Source organism: Lotus japonicus, chromosome 4 (genome assembly GCF_012489685.1).
Source record: "Lotus japonicus ecotype B-129 chromosome 4, LjGifu_v1.2".
Taxonomy (NCBI): domain Eukaryota; kingdom Viridiplantae; phylum Streptophyta; class Magnoliopsida; order Fabales; family Fabaceae; genus Lotus; species Lotus japonicus.
In genome coordinates this window covers 27,909,756-27,927,334 of record NC_080044.1, presented here as the reverse complement: position 1 = coordinate 27,927,334, position 17,579 = coordinate 27,909,756, and the positions used below count along the sequence as shown (strand labels likewise).

The following is a 17,579-nucleotide window of genomic DNA, read 5'->3' as shown; positions in this document are numbered from 1 at the left end:
CCCGCGCTTTTGCCAAAACATCATTTTCCGACCAACCACTTGCTTGCTGACGCTTAGCGGCATCATAAGCGTCAATCCATTTACCCAGTGTTTTGTTCATATAATTCCAGCGGTTTCGGCATGCAATTCCATCACGCGAAGGATCGAATGAGAAATGCTCATTACAATATTCAGCAATATCTCTCCAAAATGTTTCTCCTTTCTGGTTTTTCCCCACAACACTGCTTGTTCCACAGTTAATCCACCCACTAATTAGCACCAAATTTTGTGCAGTGTTCCATGCTGGTGAGTGGGTTTTCTTGCTCTTAGGAGTTGTATCCTCTTGATTTGGAGTGAATTGATTAGCAGCTGTCATGCCAGCAAGAGTCATTTGTGTTGAAAATTCGGGAAATTCAGGTGCATCAACACTTGGAAAATTTTCATTCACCATTGCCATATAACCACTAGACGGGGGTGTTTGAGATGGATATCTCATAGAGGGATGAAAGGATGACTGGTTGAAATTTGGTGCAAAATTGTTGGGATTTTGAGGACGTGGGTAGGAAAATTGACTTGAATCTTGATAATTGTTGGGATTTTGAGGACGTGGGTAGGAAAATTGATTTGGATCTTCATAATTGTTGCGATTTTGAGGACGTGAGTAGAAATATTGATTTGAATCTTGATAATCGTTGAGATTTTGATGACGTTGGTTGGGAAAATGATTTGGATCTGGATAATTGTTGAGATTTTGGTAGTTATTTGGGTAGTTAGAAGAATTCTGGGTGTTGTAATGGTGATTGTTGGGATCCATTTCAAAACAAAGGCTAATAGAAAGATAATAAGATGGTGAGAGAGATAATAAGATGGTGAAAAACATGGTTTTTTTTCTGTGTCCAAATCGAACGAACCAAGTCTCTATTTATAGAGAAAAAAAAATCATGAATTTTGGTATAATTTTTTTTTTCAGAACATATTTTTTTGATGAAATAATTGAGTTCAGAAGATAAGGGTAAAAGAAATCTGACAAACCAGTCAGAAAGTGACACGTCTCAAAGCAAAAAAAAAAAGATTCTCTCATGCAGACAAGGCGCGTCACGCGCGTGTCATGCACGCGCCTGACGGTGACCACTGGCCTCGCGTCACGTGGCATACCGCAGGCAATCCAACAATGTTGAACATTTTCAACATTTTTCCTCTCTCTCATCGCTCTCAACAATCTTCAACAACCATTACAACCTATCAACAATCTTCAACAATTTTCAACACCCATTTTCATCAACCATTGTAAACGGTCTTAATGATAGAATAGATAGATAAAAAATTAAATGAGGTGATACATATATTGCACCGGATGTGAAACCTTTGTTTACAGCCTCACAATCACTATATAGGAAACAGAGGATCCGTTAAGACTTGAGCAGAAGTATATTCTTATTCTTATCAAGTATAAATTTTCCAAAACGTACCCTAGCTTACTCATAAATATTCACGTACACCTTATAATATATAGCATGAGATTTGTACCGAAAACCTGTTTTGTAAAGAGTACTGATTCATGCATGTCATTTTTTTTTTACCATCGCACTTTTTACGTTTAGCAACATAGGTTTAAGGGACGGATAAAAAGTGTCGCCTAAAAATATAGTTTGTGTTTGTTGCAAAAAAATGGTTTGCTTTTAGACAACACATTTTTCATAGCAATATTAACTAAATGTTTCAAATTTTATAATAGAAATTAAATAAGTTATTACATGATAATTGTTATATTTATCATACAATATGTTACATTTTCTCAAAATACCAAAAGTACAAAAAACTATTACAAAAATGAATAGGTAACGCTAGAACATGACACTGTCGGAAACTATTGGGGAAACATTTTTCGTGTCTATGTTACACTTTTGAATTTTTACAAAAAGCAAAAAAATGTTTGTAGTGTGATCATCTCATTTCAACTATCTTTCTTTTTCTATCTCTCTTATGCCTATCAAATCATGTATTAATAATTATGAAATTGATAATACAAAGTTAAAACAATCAAATTTATAACAACAGTACAACCTATATTCTATATACAAAATTGAAAATATACAAAATTGAAAATAGTATATTGTATGATAAGTGTCTAAACGTAGCTAACACGCAGCCACAAAAAAGACGTCGCTGAGTAGCGGTAAAAATACACGGTGGGTAGAAATTTTGCATGCGGTGCTAAACTAAGCAGTGCTTAACCACTAGCCAACAAAAAATAGAGTATTGGTTCCCAGCAATGTTCTGCAACCACGTCGCATTAAAAAATATGGGTATAAAACTGCTACGTTAATTCTTTTTTAATTTTTTTTAAGGAACCGTTGCCTTACTCTTTATTAAGAGCCACAAATGAATGAGATGAATATGAACAAGTAATACTTTTTTGATACATTGAAAAGTAAAAACAGAAACTACGGGATGCCTAAGGCATCTTTCAGGATGATAACTTGGAGCTCAGGGTCTGGCAAGTTCACGATGGTAAGTAATACTTGACACCCTATGTGAAACATAACAATAACATTAAAAACCAAATAATTAAAGAACTACTCGATAACTGCATGTGTTGAAACAAAAAAATAAAAAATTGTGCACCAAACTAAGAAATCTAATTTGATATTCAATTACAATTGTTTCCATTTAAAAAAAAAACAAACTGAGCACTAATTCAACTACATTTCCAACCAAATCATTAGGAACATGTTGTCAATGTTAAATGGAGGCGGAACAACGGCGACATCACAATGAAAATAGCAGATGCGGAACTTAGATGGAAGTATTGGAGGTCGTGGCATTGATGGTCGTGGGTGGGTTTTGTGGTAACATCCAGACTTCACTAGAAGTGACGATAGTAGAAAGGACCGTTGCAGACGACAATAAAAGCGGCAGAGACCATGACAACGCAAGCTATGTCAGCAGCTAGATCCATTGGCTCCTTTCCTCTTCTTAGTGGTAGCGGAAGGACTTAATGGTCTTCTCAAGAAGGCGGTTCAACTCCAAAAGTTTAATGGTTTCAAGGTCGGGACTGACTCCGAGGTTGTAGTCTCTATGGTTCAATTCGCGGATGATACTCTCTTTGTTGGGGAAGCTACGGGCCAAAACATCCTAACCTTGAAATGCGTTTTGCGATGTTTTGAAATGGCATCCGGGCTGAAAGTTAACTTCTTTAAAAGCAAATTGATGGGGATAGCAATGGAATCTCAAGCTCTTCGAAGCTTTGCTAAAGCGTTGCATTGTATGGTAGATGATATCCCTTTCAAGTACTTAGGCTTGCCAATTAGTGGTAACCCTAGGAGAGCAACCTTCTGGGAGCCGGTAATTACAAGGATAAAGAAAAGATTAGCTTCTTGGAAAAATAAGGTGTTATCTTTTGCGGGTAGAATATGCTTGATGAAGAGTGTGCTTTCTTCAATCCCTCTCTTCTTCCTCTCTTTTTTCAAAGCCCTGGTGTGTGTGATCCATAAATGCCAACAAATTTTGAGAAGGTTCTTGTGGGGAGGAGTGGAATCTAATGAGAAGATTAATTGGATAAGCTGGGACAAGGTTTGTAAACCGAAAGAGGAGGGAGGCCTAGGGGTCAGAAATCTGGGTCGTTTCAACAAAGCTTTGGTGGGAAAATGGAGGTGGCGTTTCTTGCATGAGGAAAACAGCTTGTGGCGTAAAGTCTTACGTGCAAAGTATGAGTCTCCCAACAACTCTAAGGAGTCCATTTGGTGGCATGATTTGAAGCTTCTGTGTTGGCCTCAAGGTAATGACCCTTGGTTCGAAACTCATCTCCAAAGGAAAGTTGGGGAAGGCAACGACACCTTATTTTGGTCAGGTCCTTGGCTGAATGATTTGAAACTATGTGATAACTACCCGAGGCTTTTTTCCCTCTCTACGCAGCAAATGCACTCGATCAAGAACATAGGCCAATGGAGCGAAGGGGTATGGAATTGGAACTTTACTTGGAGACGGGAGCTAAGGGTGAGTGAGTTGGACTCTCTCAATCAGATAAGAAATACTCTTCATGCCTTCACCCCATCACCTAATAACCGGGATAAGTGGATTTGGTTAGCCAATCCGGAGGGAGTGTACACGGTTAGTTCAGCATACAATTGTTTGCAATTAGCAAGCCCTGAGTTAAGTGAGGATTCCTTCGTTCACTTGTGGAAGGTCCCTGTCCCATCAAATGCGCTTACTCTAACCTGGAAGGTTCTTCATGATAGGTTACAAACCAGGGACAACCTCCTCAAACGGCAAGTCATGCACTCCCCAGATGAAGCTCTTTGTCCTCTTTGTATGCTCCTAGAAGAAAGCTCGTCTCATCTATTCTTCTCATGCCCGGTTGCTTGGAATGTGTGGATGGCTTGTTATAGATGGTTTGGATTCTCTATTGTAATCTCAAATAATTGCAAGGACCACTTCCTTCAACATTCCTTCCCTTGGTGGTCTAAAGTGCAGAAGCAAGCAGCTTGGGTGGTCTGGATATCCATTATTTGGTTCTTATGGAACATGAGAAATGGTCTTGTGTTTAGGAATGAGCCCGTTAACTTGGACAAATTGCTGGACTCAGTACAATTCAAGTCTTGGTGCTGGCTCACAGGAAAAGTCAAGGGGTTCCATTGCTCTATGTATGAGTGGCAAGCTCAACCTTTCTATCTTATTACTGCCCTGTGAGCCTTGAACCTGCGTGTTCAGAGTTGTGAATTGTCGGGGAATAGTGTTATAGCATGAAGACCATTCAAGGATTTGCTGCTTATAGTCCCACATAGCTGTAGTTTGCTGGGAATTGGAGTTGCAGGGGCGCTTTTCTTCTAATTGTTTTTTCTTCTCCCTTTTGCCCTGTTCTGTGATCAGTTCTTTTAAACTGGTTCCCTTTTTTCTTTCTTCCTGGTGTACAGTTTTTTGTAATGGGTTGAATACCCCTAGTACTCTTGTTAATACAATTTGCTTATCCAAAAAAAAAATGTAAGCAGCTAGATGACAACTGAAGTGATAGCGGCAGTGGAGCTCAAGGTTGTGGCAGACATGAAGGTAGGGAGGTTGTGAAAGAGATAGAGCAAGTGAGGTGGCTAGAGGGGAAGAGGCTAAGAAAGCCAATTCGTGTGCCCAAGGGAGAGGGTAAAGGTGGTGGAGATGACATACGGTACGTAGCAGAACAGGTAACTTCGCCTGAGGGAGGGTAACAACGATAAAGGAGGAGGGACGAGGGAGACTCTATAGCGGTGGAGGAGGGTGACGAGAATAATGAGCGAGGCAGCGCAATGCGAAGAAAGGGAGATAGGCGGAGTAAGAAGAGACTAATTTGAAATAATTTGTCCCCGAATGATAGCTCAAGTGGTAAGAGCTAAGAGAAATATGGGTTTGGGAGAGGGAGGTCTAGGGATCAATCCCTGACAGGTGCAATTTTATCTTTCCAATGTATAAAAAAAAATTGAAATAATCTTGGAACCGGCATACATGGAAGCATGGGTGAATAAATATATCGTATTAAGCGTCGACCAGGTCGTCACTTAAGCGAGGTCTCATAAAATGAGTTGCAACCTAACACATTAGCGTCAGAAAGAGTCGAAGCCTCGAGGCCAGTGCAACGACCTACACTTACAACAATGTGATGGCCAAGGTCGAGGCCGACATAACATTCACCGGAAAATTTAGCATCGAGACGCCGCTATATGTCGGCAAGTGTAAGCTATGTTAGTCGGTGAATTTGGTGTAGGCCTATAACTGACGCTAAGTATCAATTTGCCGGCAAAAGTTAGCGTTAGATGGTCTGACTTAAAGCTTACGTGGTTTTTTTTTTAATCTCGTTTTGAGTCGGCATTGCGTTGGTCAGGTCGAGGCTAACTGGTTCAAACTAGCGTCGACGTCGTGGCTGACACAAAATTTGGATTATAATGTCACCCTCTTATAGTGTTAGAAGTGAAAGGTTTTTCTACCATTTATAACAGTTATTTTGATCATATTTGCAGTTAATGGGAGACTTCTCAACAGGGTTATGTGCATGGGGATCGGAGGTCAGTTAGGCAATTGCCTAATGCCTCCAAAAATATTTAGGCCCCAAAAAAAATAGTACGTAAACTACTAAGACTTAAAAGAGGTAATAAAACAATGAAAAGTTAGATAATATTAATGGTAACGTGGGAACTTAGAAGTGCAATGTGAGAAGTGCAACTTTTGTAGTTATTAGTAGTAATATATATTTTGTATGAAAAAATTTATATTTTCCAAAAAATAAGTAAATAAAATATATGTTATTTTTACATTCTCAAAATTGAAAAATTAATTTGTGTTACTCATAACAGTCAGTTTTTTTCATGTTGTATAAGTTTGTTCTTCACAGACTTCATCACTGATCGTTTATTCTCTTAAAAAAATAATTTTATTTTTATTTTTCTACGTTAAAGTGAATTATCGAATGAGATATTTGACACAAAGTGTTGTAAAATCACATTGTTTCATTCATTGTGTTCCTTGTTCTATTGTTCATAATTTTATATTTATTTTGCATTACAAAACTCTCATAAATGATTTCGTAACTCAAAAAACTAAAAGATTAATATAAAAAATTGATAATTTATATGATATATCAGGTCTTTTTAAGATTCTTGTCAAAACAAATCACTTTACCATTTTCGATTTAGGCTCTAAGATCTCTATACACGGTACACGGTCCTGCTTCTCAATACACCTCTTTCTCCAAGGCTATGCATCTAAAGTGTGGAATTTATAGGAATGAACATTTGTTAGTGACTCATAGATATGTAGTCTCCAATAAACTAATATAGCTAGGATAGGTTATATAATACTATACTAGAATTTTGGTTAGGCTTAACTTTACCTCAAAAGCTATCTTAGGGTGATGGTTGTTAATCTACTTTTCATAATAACTAATTTGATCATATCTCTACTTAATGTAAGACTTATCAATATAAATTAATGGTAAAAAAAAATTTAATGTTAAACCAATAGGTAAATATGGTATAACATTTGGGGGAAAATGAGAATAAAAATGGAGGGTATGAATTAGTGGTTATTATAAGCTTCTTTGGAACCAAATGTGGAACTCATCATATAAAGACCAACAATGATATATACACATCTCATTTTTTAAATATTTCATTTCCACCTATTTTTGTTTCTATCTCTCTCTTCTTATCATTTATCATATCTTATACTTTATCTCTCTTACTTTTTCTTTTCTTCCTATCTCTCATCGTTTCACTTCTTTGACCTCAAAAAGTGGTGTGTAAGGAACATTATTGTATAAAGGCTTTTAAAAGGAAATTGCATGTTCAACATCACTTTAAATTTACACTAATTTCCCTTTAATTTATTTTTTACACTAATTTCTGTTTTTTCTTGTCATAATTGACTCCAATCAAGGTTACAAGATGTCCGGGTTGTTGTCTCCATCTGTCGGAACCACGCGGTGGAAAAGCTGGTTTCTGATCAAGGATTTTGTTTTCTCTGACGACTTGATTATATCTTCTGCATGTGCATGTGAATGATATTTGTGATGTGAGATATAACCTTGTTTCTGCTTCTGCATCTTCTCTCCCTTAACAATGCTTCCTAACCGTCATTTTTAATTCCTTTAATCGTCATTATATTCTACCCTTTTCATTGAAAAGGTTTCTATCGTCATGACAAGCAAAGTGAGTTCCATGTTAGATGCTTTTTCATGCTGGTTTTATCACTTCCACCTGAAAATATCCGGATATAAGGAAGAAGCTCTGAATTCAATTCTTTATGATCATATCATCATATATATCTTGTAATAAATTTTCACATTGAAGTGTCAAGTGACAAGAAAAGCGTGCTTATATATGTACGCTAGCTTGAGATTCAGGTTCGGGTGATATCGAGAGAAATCATCATGCAATTTATATACACATGTTTATGATTTGAAGGGATTAATTTTTATGCATTCACAGTGTAAATAAGTTTTACATGATTGCATGATTATTTAAAACTTACTTATACTGTCAGTGCATAGAAATTAATCTTTAATTCAAATCATAACTACAACTATATAACTAGCGCACTAGTGATGCCATTAGACAAAAAAACAAGGGATTTGATGGGACCAAATTTTAGGAAGTGTATTGGACACATTAAGTTTGAAATGATAGAATATTAGCGAAAGTTAACGCTTCTCCTTCTAGAGGTTGAAGTCTCAAGCTTTTAGGGGACATTTGTTGGTCGCAAAATTCATTCTTTTTTTCTTCTGAATGAATGATGTCTGATGCAAAACAGATGTGAGATGCGATTCTCGAAGGTGAAGAGTCAGATTCTTTTGGAAGAAGGAAATATGTTCGAGATTAAAGGCCAAAGTCATCAAAGTCGAAGGTTATTTACTAACGAAGCTCAGACCCATGTGATGGTTTCAACGCTAGCAAAGCATGAAGGTTCTTATCATGTTAAGGGTTAGTACCAAGAAGTGATAGAATTGGCATCAAGGATCACAGCGGCAAATCTTTCGATCAACGTGATTACTTTCACAATGGATATTGACAAAGTTGTATTCGGCACACCCATATATGCCCATATTTCTCTAAGTCTTGAAGCGTTAGCATCGAAAAGGATCATTGTCGATACCAAAGGAGACATCAGCATCCATGAGTAAATTCTGAAAGACTTTGGGAGTTTTTAGCTTAAGTGTGCATGCTAGAGGCTCTCTTCTCGGCTCGAGCCATTTCAACATCACGGAAAAGTTACCATGAAACTTTGGAAATCGTGGGATTCTAGAATGTGCTCATGTTTGGGGTGGTGGCATCACCAACGTGCTAGTTCTAGTTAGGGTGGTTGCATCTGACATCCTCCATTCGTAAAAAATTGGATTTTGCTACCAACAAATGCCCCCTGAAGCTTGAAGCTTGAGGCTTCAACCTCTAGAAGGAGGAGCGTTAACCTTCACGAATATTTTGTCATTTCAAACTTAATGTGTACACACTTTCTGAAATTTGCCTCCCATCAAATCTCTTATTTTTGTGTAACGGTGAAAAGCTTTTCAAAATTCATTGTCACAGTCTATAAAAACCCTAGAGGCTACGTGACATTAGTTTTCCCTTTTATGCCCAGGATTTTAGCGGGTGTCGAGGCTTTAGCACATCGACTTCGGTTCTTGCTTTCAGACAACTTGAATAACTTGGCGGCCACACCCAATGGCTCCACCAGGATAATCAAATGCTTGAGGGGAACTAAGCAAGGTGGGCATACTGCTGTTGGAAGTCAAATCTTGTGTCTCTTCTCTCACAATTGTTGTTGATCTCATTTCCACTATGATTTCTTCGACAATCAAAGTAATGGTCGAAGATGATGTGTGTTCCGGTATCGAACATTGCTAGGCTGGGTAGTACCTAGAGTGAGGGGTGAAAGCCTTAAAGAGAGAGAAAATAGGAGAGGATATCGCTGAATTTCACTTGTTTATTGAGGAAATGAATTAAAAGCCCCTTCCATAGGTAACCGCTACCTATTTATAGTATGTGGGTCATGGGCCCCACGCAACAGATCTGTTTGGAATGGGCCCTAGGGGCTGCCCCCAGGCCCAATCCGCGGAGGTCGAGCGCCCCGCCACTTGGCGGTCCTTACCTGGGCGTTGCCCCTATGGGGCTCGCCCGGTTCAATGTGGCCCTAGCTCGCAAATATGAACTACCGAAGGTTGTAGAAGCCACTAGAGCGAAGCAAACCGATATGTTTTCGACAATTGGTACCTACGTGTCAAAAATAAAGCAGTGTGATATTGAGGCCGTCGACACTCTAGCTCGACGATTTTATAAAACTTTGATGGGTCCAGTTTGACAACTTTGATCTGATCACCAAGAAAAACATAGGCGATGCAAGAAATCGACACGACAACAGGTGACTGAGGTGTATTCTAGAGTTTCGACCATTAAGAAGACGATAGTCTCATATCCTGAATCTCCCAAAGACTATGATTAGCCCGATGATGCGATGAAGAATGCCAAAAAAGTCATTGATGGCTTTGTTACCAGCTTGATGCACTTGACCTGCCAAACAAAACAACCCCAAAGATAATGTTGACCCTCGAAAAATGAAATTTCGAGGTCTAAAACTTTTATTATTCTTCTTCTAATACAACAATAAAACTTCAGTCAGTAAAAAGACGTAATTATTTCAAGCATATAAAATAGAACAAGAAACGCCCCTTTAAGGTCTATGAATAAATTGTACTCATAGTTAAAATATAATTACAAATATACAAATAAGTTAGTATTATACATTTTTTCTTGTAAAAAAAATTAGTATTATACAAATATAATTACTCATAGTTACACTGTGGGTTCTTAGTTGAATCGATGACCAACCTCATTACTACGTACATATAACATTTACTCGTGCATTTTTCCCAAAAAAGTACATCGATTATTCTTAAAAAGTAAAAACAAGTACTAGTTCCCAGAACCTACAATTCTATTTCACTGTTGAGATCACTGGGAATGGGACGAAAAAGATTGTAGTCTTTGAGGGATTTAGTTGTAATGCAAAAATAGTTAAGGGGAACATCCTCTTTTTTCACTTTTCTCATCCGGAGCATGTTATTAAGGCAACGAGCATTGTCTAATCCTTTATTCTTTTCAACTCCTTCTGACTCAAAGAGTACTAGCAGAACTAGTAACAACCTATATTAGTCACTTTCTAGCTACAAACAAGACCAAATCTTTCACTCTCTTAAACCCTATAAATCGGACAAGTCCATGTGATCTTCAATCCTTGGTTACCACTCTCAAGTCTCAACATGCAAGATAAACCATAAAAGTTATTGTCACTGTCACAATCAAACTAACTGAAAAGGAAAATAAGTGAAAAATAATGTAGTACCTAGAAAACCAAAGTGGGAGGAACAATTTCTGAGCGCCGCCAGGGAGGGTAATCATTCAAAATCATAAATCTCTTAAACCCTATAAATCGGAGTAATTGAAAACAAAAACACACAGCTAGCTAAAAGCAGCTTTATAACCCTCCTCCTGCTTCAAAATCTTGCTTCTTTATTACATGTTGGGTGGAGAAAGCGTGGATACAGACCCTGAAAATAAATTTAATGTGCGATCGGTCTTATCAGTTTTCTGGTAATTTCCAAACGCTTAAAAAATTCTGATGCAGAATGCAATGAGTTGAGTAAAAAGGAAAATCTGAAAAGTTGCTATAAAAGCTTTAATGACTTAATTACTTCACTTTACTAAAGTCTTCACTTTTACTTGGTTTTTTTTCTTACATGCTTTGCAGGTAATTTTGATGTGCAAAGTTTAGAGAGCACAAACTTGTGCAAATGTGTGGGTCCTCGTTACTAAATAATTGATGGGGAAAAATTCACGTAAGAAGAGAGAGTTATCATTCCGTAAATTTATTATGTAAATAAAACTTAATGATAATGACTAAAACAAATAATAACATTAAAAATTAAGAAATTTTTAATGAGTAAAGCCAACATAAACTATGCGGGCATCCAATGAGTAGTGGAACTTCAGGCCACCATAATGGATAGTCTTTTGCTTTGGAGATGTAATGTTAGGAAGGCGTACTGTGAGTTTTACTGTTTAGATATTGTAGATATACTGTCACTTTCGATTCCATGTCCATGCAAGTCTGTTTATGGATATTCATCTCCTCCTTTCGTATAACTATGGCACATGTAGGGGTGTTCATCGGATTGGATCGATCCGATGAAACTGATGAACCGATCCGAAGCAAAGCAATTGGATCGGTTTTTTTGTTATTCGGTTCAAAACCGATTCAAACCGATAAAAATCAATGAAGATTGGTTTGGTTCACGGTTTGAAAAATTAAAAACCAATGAACCGATGAACCGAACCGATGATATATATATATTATTTATAAAATATGTATATATTAAAGAAATGTTTTGAAGAAATATTGTTTATGTTAGACTTATTATGTTTTGCTTTCTATTATTAATTTGGTAATGTTTTTGTTTACAACAAAAGCACCCTCTTATCGATTGAAAACTTTGTTTAATTTGTAATTGTACTCATACTAAACACTATTTTAAGCATTTCTACATTGTTAAGTACTTTAGTTGTTGATTATGGATTATAGATTTGTAATTAAACTATGATTAAGTTAGTTATTTTCCGTTTTTATACATTGTTAAGTTGTGAATCATATGTGATTACTATATATTAAAAGTTGTAGTATTAATATTGACCAAAAAAGAAGGAAGTTGTGAAACCGATGAACCGAACCGATCCAAACCGTTCATCATTGGTTCGGTTCGGTTCGGTTTGAGAATTTTTTTTTTTGCTAACAATGAATAGAAACCGAACCAATGAATTTTGATTGAATCAGTTTTTGGTTTAACTTAAAACCGGTCCAAATCGAACCGCGAACATACATCATATCCCCATGAAGTTAATCGTACCTTGCAAATTGCCTTGTCAAATTAGGAGCTAGCCAGATGTGTGATGATCAATAATCTTAATACTCCTCTAGACTCCGTTGTTCTTTTGTTGTCTATAGATATATAGATATATAGATATATTTTAGTTTTGTTGTTTTCTTTATTTAATTTTTTTTAACTAAAAAAAAATGAACATTAGCTATATTTCCAAGAATTAAAATTTAATATATTAAAGCCTACTTTTTCTACATAGAAATATACAAAATTATCACAAATTTGAAGCAGAAGATTTATTGTTGGCTAGACATGCTATGACATATAGGCTATAGCAGGCTTTGAAGTCAACGGAATTATTTGTATTTTGTACTTTGTAGTGTAGAACAGTAGAAGCAAAAAGTTCATGCCAGCTTTATAATATGGCATGTAATTTTCTTTTCTTTTTAAATGTGTGATCAGATCTAATTAGAAAGCTTTGTTGATGGCAGTTTCATGGAACACGACCGGGATGAGAGACAGACAGAGATGAAATCATTACATGACATGCATGCATGCATGGTGTGTGTGCAGTGTCGCTTATCAAACTAAAGCTATAGCGTAAACCTAGCTACCTACAACACTTAATTAGCTTCAAACTTTTGGGGGACAAAACCTTGAACACGGCTGAGTATATCCATCAAATTTAATTCTTCTGTTTGTTTTGTCGTATTTTAGTTGTTATTTTTTTTTAGATTATCCCTAATATGCACTCATTTTTAGAGTGATGAAATTTTACACTACTTATTTTAACCGATTATAATAGTTTAACACTTTTTTTTAAATATATAATTAAAATTTATTATATGTTTAATTTAAATAAAAAAATGTTTGTTGACCTGTTATAAAAGATTAAAATTACTAATGTAAAATTACACCACTCTAAAAGTGATGCACATTAGGGGGGTCACATTTTTTGTAAGCTTCAGCTGTTAGTTTTTAATTTCAAAATAGGTTATACACCAATTCATATAAAAAAATTCTTAGTTTTTAGTCTCCGAAAATATTTATTTAATTGAAAATTATCTTTTAAATATTGCAAAACATTTTTAGAAGATTTTTTAATTAGTTAGTAACATACACCCTCAGGTCACAATTATAAGCAAAAATAAACTTTTTAGATTTATTGAATAAATGATGTATGTGGTCACATAGGGTTGTCTAAATTACTCATGATAAAGTTTGAGTTAAATAACTCATCATTCAATCACATTGAAGATAAGTGAGTTGGAATATATTTTATTTATTAATTTATTTTCAACTCACTTATCTCCAATGTGATTGATGATGGGTTATTTAACTCAAACTTTATCATGTGTCATTTAGACAACCTTAATCATTTTCCATTTCTCTCCATTCTTCCTCTTTCTCTTCTCACCCCTTATCCTATCATTTATTTGATGTACCACTACACTCAAACTTTCTCCTTCCTCGGTGAAGTCCAAACCAAAGTCTCACCAACATTGTTAAAAGGACCAGCTTAAAGTCTTATTTAATATTACCTCCGTTCCTAGTTAACCATCCAATTAGAAAAGAAACACATATTAATGAGTGCAATTAATTTTGTTATTTTTCAAAAGAATATCATTTGTTTTCCTTTTTTATCATTTAGAATGTGTTTCATCTTTCATCATTTATTGTTCCCATAAGTGCATTGCTTGGAAAAACATCGATCAATGCTCTTTTAAAATTATAAGTGAACAGATATATAAGGGAAAAAAAATTAATCAAAATAGACAGTTAATAAGAAACGAGGGTAGGACCAAACATGACATCCATATAAATTTTGAAAAGCATGCTACAAAATGATGCCACATGTTTTAAAACCTTCAACCATGTAATTCAAACTTCAATACCGATTTAATACATCAGAAGATACATATATAAACAAAACTTTCCATAGTTTCCACTTTCCACCGTAAGCTAAAGCTCATTTAATGAAATTAGCTATAGTTCGCGGAGGATAAAGAAACAGATAGCTAATTTCACAAATCTCAAATTTGGCAACTCAAGCTAATAACATAGTTGAGTTTTTTTATTTTATTTTTTTACTCTATCTCATCCTCCTCTCTCTAACAATTCTCTCTCGCCATATCTTGGTCCTCCTCCAAGGGTTTTGATGGGGTGACCGTCGCACCGCCTGCGCGCGCAGCAGCAACCCTCTTCCTCTCCCTTCTTCGCCTTTCCTTTTCTATGTTGCCTTTGTCCATCTTGCCCCTGTTTCTTTCCTCTTCCCACTTGTGGGTTTGATAGGGGCTCGCATCTCGTGCAGCGTTTTCTCTAGTGGCGGCGAAGCATTGCCTTTTCCCCATGAGAGATCGGGGGTTGGGGCTTCTGTAGGCTCTCTTCAAATTTGCAAGGTTGATAGGGTTTGCTTCAGTAGGTGGGGCAGTTCTGTTGCTGGTCTTGGTTGTGTAGGTGCTCTTGCCTCCTTCCTCGCTACGTGCTTCTAGGTCGAGTTCAGCGTCTTCTGGTGGAGTTTGATATCCACCATCTCTAGGTTGGCCGAATTGAGTTCCGTTTTTGTAGGGATCGCGGGCTATGGACCCAATCGGGTGGTTTTTATTTGGGGTTTGTTCGGCAGATCTTCGTCCATTGCTGCTTCTCCTTGCCTCACCAGCTCTTGATCTTTTGGTCATGGTTTCTTGCTGCCCCTACTTCGAGGTTCGTTTTCTGATGGTGGGTGTCGGATCCCGTTTTGGTTAGCCGTGTTCTCAGGTCCCCGGTTGAAATGGTTAATTATCTGCGGTTTCCTTTGTTGTTTTTATGCGTTTGTTCCTTTTTTATGTTTTCTTTTCAGGGTTTGTTTCTCAGCCTTTGACGGTGGTTAGTTTGTTGTTGGTTTTTTGCCCTACGTGGCTGGATTTGATCTTGTCTGGGTTCTTTTCGAGTTGTGTAGGTGATAGGGTCTTTGGGTGGGTGTTAAGGCAAAGTTTAGGCTTTGTTGGATGGGATTTTTGTCAACATTTGGTTTAGGCTTTGCTGGATGGGATTTTTGGGAACTCTGAAAAAGGTGGCCTTGACTTGGTTTACCAATCTCTAGCGCGAGACCTATCGTCGCATTAGGAGACTTTTCCTAACACTTCGTCGCCCAGTTCTCAACAAAGCAAGCCTATCATATCACGTCGGCCAAATTTATCTCTCTTCATGTCATATTACATTACATATTTTTATCTATGATTTATCTTACTCTCTTCCCATCTCTTTATTTTTATACACCAAATAAGTATACACTAATAACAATTTGTTAATGTCAAAAAAAAAAAACAATTTGTTACTGTGCATCACCTGGAGTAAATAAATAAATAAAAATTGTTAGTAATCTAGTATGCCAGGACCTCTATAAAAGGTAGATTTGACTCCTACTTATTTATAACTATCCTAAGCAACTAATCCTCCAATCCTTAGCACACGCAATATTGCTTCTCTAAACCTCCAATCACATCACCATCATCACATCATGGAAGAAGCACTGCGCCGTCTCAACGGCATGCCCTCTATCCAAGACACCGACGACCACGACTCCGACCACCACCGTCACAAGAAGTGCGCCACCAAGAGGATCCTGAGAGATACTGGCACCTCCGCCGGCACCACCATAAGGTACCGTGGAGTCCGCCGCAGGCCGTGGGGCCGTTACGCTGCCGAGATAAGGGACCCGCACTCCAAGGAGCGCCGCTGGCTGGGCACCTTCGACACGGCGGAGCAAGCCGCCTGCGCCTACGACTGCGCTGCCATAGCCATGCGCGGAGCTAAAGCCCGAACCAACTTCGCCTACCCCGACGCCGCCACCACCACCACCGAGCCACACCTCTATCACCCCTTCAGCATCCCGAACCCAAAGCAAACTCCGCAGCACCGCCACGTTAACAAGCTCAACCGCCACCTGAGCGGCGGTGATAGCGTACCTGCATCCGCATCACCAACCATGCAGCCGCAGCAGCACCACAACGCTCCCCTTAACATGGTTCTATTTCGTGACTACCTTAACTCTTCCAGCTCCTCGAACCCGTTTATGGTTCCTTCTTCTACAACTCAACAGCAGTTTATTCACAACAACAACACTTGTTCAATCCCTTCTACTTGTCTCCATGGTTGCTGCTTTGTGACTTCTTCCCCCGGCGGCAACACTGTTATGAATAACGCTGTTGGCGCCAGTAGGGAAGAAGTCACCGATGAAGGTGTTGAAGAAGATTCTGAGTTCTTCCCGATAGAAGCTTCGGACTCTGGGTTGTTGGAAGAGATAGTTCATAAGTTCATGAGAAAGCCAAAACCAAAACCCGAGACTAATTTGTCCGTCCCGGAAGATTCACTTCCTCAACAAACATCTTATGATCATACAAGGACGAGGCTTCCAGTGGCCGAGAGTTTTGGTTTTGGTCCCCACGGTCTGAATGGGTTCAACTTGAACAGTAACACCGCGCATCAGGCTGGTGCTGCGTCTAAGGGGAGTGACCCGTTTCACATGATGAATCACGCAGATCGCGCTATCATGGAGGATATTCTTCGCCATCCAGAACTTTTTAATTCACTTGCAGCCAGGATGCAAAATGCTTAGCTTATAGCCCTATGTCTAATTTTATTTTATGTTTTATTTTAGTTATGGGTAGCAAGCTAACTTAATTAGCAAGTCCAGTCTAAGCTTCTTTTAATGTATTAATCAAGCTATCTCTATGACCTTAATTTTCTTGATGATAGTATCTAGCATGTCGTTGAGTCCATGCTCAGCTAACGTGTATTTAGTTTTTCAATCAGAATCTTATTTGTAATGTAGGGTTTGTTATTCGCAGGTTTGGTTTATAAATTAAACTATGAAATATAAATCTAAACTAACTGTTTACTCTGTTGAGGCCACTTTGTGGTTTCAAAAGCTAGCAATTAAAAATTTTGTGATAATCCTGAAATTATTGGGAAATGGGAATGCTTAAGTTGTTTAAGCATGTTGTAATTGCCCTTTTAAGTTTAAATAATGGTACCTTAAGTCAAATTAGGGTGTGGTACCTAAAATGAGATGGTTCAACAAAAAAGACCCATGTATCGATTAAAATTCTGATTTTATTATATCATAGTAATGCAGTGTTCCATTCTTAGGGACATGAGATATGCAAGTTGTGTTTTCTGAGCTTTGGTCATCCATTAATCATGATCATTTTGCGCGTATCTCCATCACCAT

The 17,579-nt window shown here is 37.5% G+C and overlaps 1 protein-coding gene across 1 annotated transcript; it reads left to right on the top strand.

The window, feature by feature from the left end:
• Positions 1 to 15,807: 15,807 nt before the first annotated feature.
• On the top strand, positions 15,808 to 17,098 carry LOC130715212 (ethylene-responsive transcription factor ESR2-like). Its single transcript, XM_057565289.1, has one exon. It carries the CDS (start codon positions 15,867 to 15,869, stop codon positions 16,962 to 16,964), a length of 1,098 nt encoding a protein of 365 aa, XP_057421272.1. The 5' UTR covers positions 15,808 to 15,866; the 3' UTR covers positions 16,965 to 17,098.
• The last annotated feature ends 481 nt before the right edge of the window (positions 17,099 to 17,579 follow it).